At 45.9% G+C, this 7,856-nt stretch overlaps 1 protein-coding gene across 4 annotated transcripts in view; it reads right to left on the bottom strand.

The window, feature by feature from the left end:
- Window positions 1-1,889: 1,889 nt before the first annotated feature.
- paqr8 (progestin and adipoQ receptor family member VIII) overlaps window positions 1,890-7,856 on the bottom strand; it is a 42,444-nt gene continuing 36,477 nt past the window's right edge. For 2 of the 4 annotated variants that reach the window (XM_031901793.1, XM_031901792.1), the window contains one exon: window positions 1,890-5,366. In XM_031901793.1, the coding sequence (XP_031757653.1) occupies window positions 4,258-5,319 (1,062 nt within the window). In that variant the 5' untranslated portion in view covers window positions 5,320-5,366 and the 3' untranslated portion in view covers window positions 1,890-4,257. 4 annotated transcript variants of the gene reach the window in all.

Genomic DNA, 7,856 nt, shown 5'->3' with positions numbered 1-7,856 from the left:
AGTTCTACCCCCCGCTCCCTTCTCTATAGGGTATGTGATTGTACTGTTACTTTCTACTGGGATGTGGGGCAGTTCTACCCCCTGCTCCCTGCTCTATAGGGTATGTGATTGTACTGTTACTTTCTACTGGGATGTGGGGGCAGTTCTACCCCCTGCTCTATAGGGTATGTGATTGTACTGTTACTTTCTACTGGGATGTGGGGCAGTTCTACCCCCTGCTCTATAGGGTATGTGATTGTACTGTTACTTTCTACTGGGATGTGGGGCAGTTCTACCCCCTGCTCTATAGGGAATGTGATTGTACTGTTACTTTCTACTGGATGTGGGGCAGTTCTACCCCCTGCTCCCTGCTCTATAGGGTATGTGATTGTACTGTTACTTTCTACTGGGATGTGGGGCAGTTCTACCCCCTGCTCTATAGGGTATGTGACTGTACTGTTACTTTCTACTGGGATGTGGGGCAGTTCTACCCCCTGCTCCCTGCTCTATAGGGTATGTGATTGTACTGTTACTTTCTACTGGGATGTGGGGCAGTTCTACCCCCTGCTCTATAGGGTATGTGATTGTACTGTTACTTTCTACTGGGATGTGGGGCAGTTCTACCCCCTGCTCCCTGCTCTATAGGGTATGTGATTGTACTGTTACTTTCTACTGGGATGTGGGGCAGTTCTACCCCCTGCTCTATAGGGTATGTGATTGTACTGTTACTTTCTACTGGGATGTGGGGCAGTTCTACCCCCTGCTCCCTGCTCTATAGGGTATGTCTGTGGGTCTGTGGGTCATATCTGTGAGAAATCAGTATGGCCCTTCGTCTCTCCAGTCACACAGGGAGGGCCCGCCTGTGTGTGTTTGTTTTGCTACATGTGGTTTCTTCACAGATCAGATTCTAATCCAGAGGTGAGGAGATCACACCCTGGGACGGGCCGAGCCGCCTGAAGTAACATTCAGCTTGGCGTGTTTTGTTCCCTGGGTTGAATCTGCCTCCCACACACGCTATAAATAATCTGCAATCGAGAGGAGAATCTGGAGGCCGCACCCTTGTTGTGATGGACTCTTCCAGCGGTGAGCAAACGAGGCTGCTTCTTATGCAATAAACATGCTGCTGGCTGTGGCTCTGGGTCGTTCCACTGCGTGGGTAGGGGAATTCTGCCCCCTGCGTTCCTACAAGCAGTACTGCGCAAAGGGTCACAGTACGGTCAGTTAATACACAATTCCCTTTATAATGAAGGATAATTGTGTAATTATTTTCCTCTTGCATTGACCCTACAGCTTTTGTGAATGCATTTATAGGGGCAAAGGGTACTAACTGCCCCCCTCAGGACTGCTTTCAGTAATCATGGGACTCCATACTCATAAGTTAACAGAGCCCTCCCCACAGGGGGCCCACTTGTTACCTGTGGCCCCTGCAATGTGGGTCCTGCCAGTAAGTAAAATGGAGCCCTACTGTAAAAAGATGCTCCTTGCATGCCTGGCCACTCCCCTGATCCACCCTGACCACTCCCAAATGTGCCCTGCCTACCCCTGCACAAGTCCTGTCCATTTTGTATCCTTGTCACGGCCCTCCCTCTACACCTAGGCCTGACCGACCCACTGTGCTGTTTTTGCTTCAGCTGTTATTGTTATCAGGAAGTGATCTGATTGGCCAAGGAATGAGAGGACAGACGCATAGGACGCCTGGGAAAAGAGGAGTGCCCAGTAGGAGCCATAATCTGCTACCCAGAAGAACTGAAGCACAACTAAAGGCTATCAAAGCCCCCACTGAATCTAAGAGAGAGAGACACACAGGCTGAGCTCAGCCGAATGCAATTAAACCCATTACCAAGAACTTCAGAGTCACATGACCAGCCAACTTTGAAATGGAAGTGAAATAAACAAGAGAAAGACACACATTCACTTTTATTCCTTTTATTTGGTCACCACGAGTAAGTCTGTTAAATCCAGCTCCCAGGTTGGCATGATGCCTGACATAGGAGGCCGCCACGTTCCTATAGTGATAGCACATCAGGTATAGGAAGCTGTTTGGCTGGTATATAGGATACAGAATAAGAAAAACTTCTACAAACAAGGCTGGCTGTAGGGCAGAGCAGAGAGGGGCACCCGTCCCGGGACCCCAGCCTCAAATGAGGCCCATTGCAGAGAATACACCAGGTATTTTCCACCTGTGGCCTCCATCTACATCGGAAATGTACGAGTTGGAGGTCAAGCTACTTAAATGAGGAATGATGACCAACGTTCTAGCTGGAGGTGTTCGGGGCCTTTCCTAGGCTAAAGCTGGCCATTTACTAATATAATTACATGGTGGGCCACGCTGAGCTCATTCAAAGCTTTGACTTTTTGGCCAACAGCGATGTTGGATCAGCTCATTCTATCCCACCAACTGAAGGTAATAGGAGCCTGTACAGATGAAGAGATGAACACATCGACTGCATCAATCGTTGGCCAGATATTAATCATCATTTGGGCCCCATGCTTGGGCCTGGAGTGGCGGCTAAAGGCAGGTATGGCCAGCTTCACTCCAGTCTATATAGCGGAACACTTAAGGCAAGTAAGTAGTTATAAGGCAAATGGTAGGAATCAAGTCTAGTAGTAAATATTAATGACGGATCCCTGTTGGACAAGCTGAGTACTTGGTTTGGTTTCTCAGGTAGCGGAACCTGATTCCATATAGAGATATATTTGTTATAACTAGTCAATACAGATATTTAGTATACATTATAAATACAATACACAGTACCAATATGAGAGGCTTTTAGTTGTTTTCACTGGGGATTGAGCACCTACTGTAACCCTTTTTATTTCTGAGTCCTCGACTAGAACCAACCTGCAGCCAATCAGTACACTGGAACATTCTCGGGGGCTGGAGGAAGCAGCCAATCAGAGCATGAGAATGTTCAGGATTCATGTTAGCGGCTGAGCAATCAAACAGCAACATCTATAAAAGTGCCCTCTGCAGGGAACTAAGTTCATCCATCAAACTTATTCCTCCCTTCATATACCCATGTCAAAAAGTTACAGTTTTCCCAAATAAATCAAGTAAAATCCTTGTTTCACGTCCCAAGTGATAATAAAATATTGTTAATAAAACAGGACGGGACATTGGTGCTTTTTATGGATCTCTCTTAGAACGTTAAAGAGATACCATAGTTCATAGGTGATGGAACCAGGGGTGCCAGGGACCTCCCCGGAATTTCTCGTTAACGAGCTGGTCTCATTAGACCTAGGAGTTGCCTTCTGAAGGATCCCGGGTACCTCAACCATCTCAAAGCTCAGTAACAAGCTGCACCGTATGTACTAAAAACACACCCCTTCAAGTATAAAAAGAACTTTGGGTGTTCGGCACCCAGTAAGTATTTGTTACAGACATTAAATACAAAAAGTTACAAATCAAGCAGTAGCCTACGGGAGGGGGTGGGGCTAAAAAAAATTCTTCTTTTCTTCAAAATGTGACGTGGTTGTTTTCTTATAGCCCTGGTCTTATAGAGATCCATGTGTAATGATGATGTTCAGTAGCACGGGGGTGATATTTGGTACAAAGATTGCCCCAGGTCTAGATACCCCATAATAACCCATCTGGTGTTTGTAATTCTACCTCCTGATTGCCCCTGTTTGTGATCTGGACATTGCAACAGGGTATCTATTTACAGATAAACAACTGCTGACCCCTAAAGGTTTGGCCAGGTAGGTACCCCTCCCCCTTAAATTGGAACCCCAACTTTCTAGGACCCACTCTAATTCGGTGCCCCAGAATAAGACAATGTATCATACCTAAGTAAGTGCCCTTCCACACTGAGTTCTTTTCAATGGGACAACTCAGTATTGGATCATTCTTTCTACCATGAACACTAACAGCATTGTCCCATGTCTATGTGCACTGCTGATAGTAATAACACTTAGTAACAACACCCCCCCCCCCCCAAACAGTACCAAATATACAGATGGGTATAGTAGGCCTTGAGGAACGTCTCTGTAAATGAGGATTCTATGCTTGGGGTGCCAAAAAACCCTTTATAATGTCAACCACATTTCTTTACAAAATAAAAATTGGACCCTAAATAAAACTCAATGAGCCAAGGGCCAGCCGTTGACCCATGTTTTGTAGAGGTTAAGCCTCTTGGACCTAGAGTTTACAATATATTGGGCTATAAAATGGACTTGGCTGAAACAGGTCACCCTCTTCTAACGCCAACATGTCCTTTAGTTGTACTGATCAGTGCTTCCAATTGATTTGGGCCAAACCATCCTTTATAAAGTCCCACCTTACAGTTCTTTTCTGGCCAACTTGTTCTTGATTCTTCTCCGCGCATACATGGCTGTGCCAGTGCTACATAATATGAGCATGAAGAACGAGAGGCAATTCACCAAGGTGCCGTTGGAACTGTATCTTAGAGAAAATAGCTCATGTCTGGTCTGATAATCTATAAAAAGAGCCTCCAACTGGGAGAGGGTGCAAAGGCCCAAAAACACATGGAAAATCTGGTGGCCGTGCCCTACAAAATCACAGGAACCTGGGAAATATTTTTCGGGGACGGGGCATGAAAAGAAGTAGGAACTGATGAGGAAGAATATTATCTGCAGAGCGTGGACCCAGATAGCCTTGTCTGTGCAGCCTTCCATATGACAGGTAACTATCCGGTGAATAACGGGGCTTATGTCTAACATGTACGCTAGACCAGCTGGAACAACCTGGAATATTTTTCTCATCACTGGATAGGGCCTTTTATAGCAGTATTTAGCATAGCAGCAACCAGCGCAAGACATCCATCCCAAGAAAGCAGCTCCTGGTAAAAAGAAGTACCAGGCCTTGTCATACCAAGCTTGGTTGGAACTGTAGTAGTAGTGGGCCAAAGCACTGCCATATTGGTAAGTGCTTACTCCTACATAGTCCATGAAGTAGAAGGTGTAATGAGCCAGCTCTGACTTGGACTGGAGCAGATGAGCCAGGATGCTGCACGTGAGATAGGTCAGTGAGGACAGCACATATAAATAGAAAGGCAAAGATATAATATCAAGGGAAAGAGAACCGGCCTCCACCAAGGCAACAAAGCGAAGAACCACAGCCAGGGCCACCAACAGATGTGTCCACACGTTGATGGATTCATTGTGCTTCTGGAAGAGACTAAGGAAGTAATATTTCCAGTCTTGGTCCGTCGGTCGATACCCTGTCTGAATGTAGGGTTCCCGGAACAAACGGGGCACATCAGAATCCTTCACGGTCAAGGGCATTTTAGTTGTGCCGCCTTCGAGGAACCTAGGAAGGCGGCGCAGCTGCTGGACACTGATGGATAGCGTGCTGATACATTCAAGGATTGCGGTAGTCATGGTAGTAGGGAGGTCTAAGGAACCCGTGGACACAATCAACTGTTGACCTGGGGGAAAGAAAGAAGATTTATTAGCACATGTAGCACGGTGGATTTTCTATTGATTTTATGATTTACAATATATACATCTGCTTTGACATATGAATCAAATCTTAGGTTTGAGTCAAGTAAAAGCAGCAGATTTTGGGACAGCTATTGTCTAGTGTTCAAGGTACAATGTTTTTGTTCTATGTATATTGCTGGGTAAACAGTAAACACAGGTATTGTTACCCAGCAAATATCCTTGGAATAAACAAACAGACAGCATATAGACAATACACTTTATGTACAACTTATTTGAGCAACAAATAAGGCCTTCTAAGTCTAGTTAATAGGTTTTGTTCATGACAAAAGTTTGTACACAAGTCAGCACTTGTTGTTGGGGGTTTGCTAAGAACTCTACTATAAAAAGGAGCCTCCACCATGTGTCGGGAGCTTCGCCTAGGACTCCTGAATGAGTGCCGGGACATTTGGATCATCGCTTGGTTATCGGGAACCTGAAGGTCTTGCGCCAAAGGTTGTGGGGCTCCCCGATTGTGCTGAATTGTGCAGAACTGGCTTTACTTGTAACTAATCATACTAAGATAAGTAAATCTATTTAATTCTATTATTACTTGTGTGTGTGTAAGTTATTGCTCACTAACAGTCTATCAGAAGGTTTAATCATTGATCCTGCATATTTATTAATATTTGTCATTAATGTCAATTAATACAAATTATTAATATTAATAAAGGTTCACCCCCTTTATTACAGCACATGAGGGAGCTGCATATAATAAAATACAAAGTCAAGGTCCCTCCTGAATAGGACAACAGTAAATAAATGGCTTCTCACAGTAATAACATTTAGGGAGGAATAAGTGGCAATGAGTAATCACCAGGGACCGCAAATAGAGACAAACAGCCGACGATTTCAGCCTTTCCTACTTTTAATCAGTTTAAAGGCTTCAATTGCGGCCCAGCTGCCTCCGTCCCCCGGCTTCTTGCAGAACCAAAAAGGCAATAGCTGTGTATGAGTGACAAATCTAAAATCATGGGATTTATGGTCAGAGGTTCCCACTGCAACAGACTTGTCCTTGTGTCCCCTTATTAATAACTAATACGGTATGCCGGCCAACCCTCCTTCACTTAAACCTCTGCACCCATATGAAGTCTGATATAAAGTGTTAAGGTGGCCACACACGAGCCGATGTAGTCCCCGATCTGACTAAAGGTGGCCATACACGGGACGATTGTAGCTGCCGATATGGGTCCCTTGGACGGATTTGGCAGCTTATTAGCCCGTGTAGGGGCAGGAACGAGGGACATGCCCGACCGATATCTGGCCTAAAATTGTCCAGATATTGATCGGGCAAGTTAAAAGATGTAAGGTGGCCATATACGTGAATTAGCCTACATTTTCCCCGATATTGCCCACCCGTAGGTGGGAATATCGGGAGAAGATCCGCTCGCTTTGCCTACGGGTGGGCGATATCGGGGAAAATGTAGGCTAATTTGATCATATTATATTGGCGGCAATGGGGAAGTCGGTTCGATCCGACTAAATCTTTTAACCTGCCCGATCGATATCTGCCCAATTTCAGGCCAGATATTGTCGGGCATGCGCCTCGTTCCTGCCCCTACACGGGCCGATAAGCTGCCGAATCAGTCCAAGGGACCCATATCAGCAGCTACAATCGGCCTGTGTATGGCCGCCTTTAGTCGCATCGGGGATGTGGTCCCTGAACCGACTGCCTCATTGCTGCCGTTCTAATTCAATCATTTGGCCCCCATAGGTAGGGATATTGGGAGAAGATCCGCTCGCTTGGCGACCTCGCCAAGCGAGCAGATCTTCTCCCGATATCCCCACCTACAGGTGGGCGATATCGGGGAAAATGTAAGCTAATTCACGTGTATGGCCACCTTTACCTATAGTTGGGTTCTGCCTCGGCACATTCACTTTAGATCTGAGAATGTACATAAAATGATGTAACAAGTCTCTTGTATACGGCACTGCTCTGATCTAGGTGTGTTCTAGGTGTGTTCTGCCACTAATTCATTCAGTTGTATTGTGACAATTCAAACATAATTATAGAATTAATTATATGATGAGTTTCTTTAGGTGAGTATGGCTGGCTTTACTAATTGATTAACACTTGTGTAAATCTGCTCACCAAATTGGGACACCCACTCTTAATTAGGCTGATCCGATCTTTAGCCTAGGGGCCAAAACTGAGATCTTACTGCAGACGTATGGGGGCCCGACGGCCTAGGGGCGATGTGATCCCCACCTGATGAGATTTTCACACCTGCCCAGGTATCTAGGCTACTTTCGCACATCTCAAGCAGTACAGTATGGCCAGGTCTGGGCCTAAATATGGCACAGGGGGCCCCAAATGATAAACGTTGGGCACCCCACTAGAGCTTCTGGCTGGCCTCCAGTCCCCCTCAGCCTTACACAGAAGCCACCAAATGGATCTTTAGCAAACGCGGCCGCTCAGTCCAACTCCGTCAGTGGGA

The sequence above is a fragment of the Xenopus tropicalis genome, chromosome 5 (genome assembly GCF_000004195.4).
Source record: "Xenopus tropicalis strain Nigerian chromosome 5, UCB_Xtro_10.0, whole genome shotgun sequence".
NCBI lineage: Eukaryota > Metazoa > Chordata > Amphibia > Anura > Pipidae > Xenopus > Xenopus tropicalis.
This window is presented reverse-complemented; position numbering and strand designations above follow the sequence as displayed.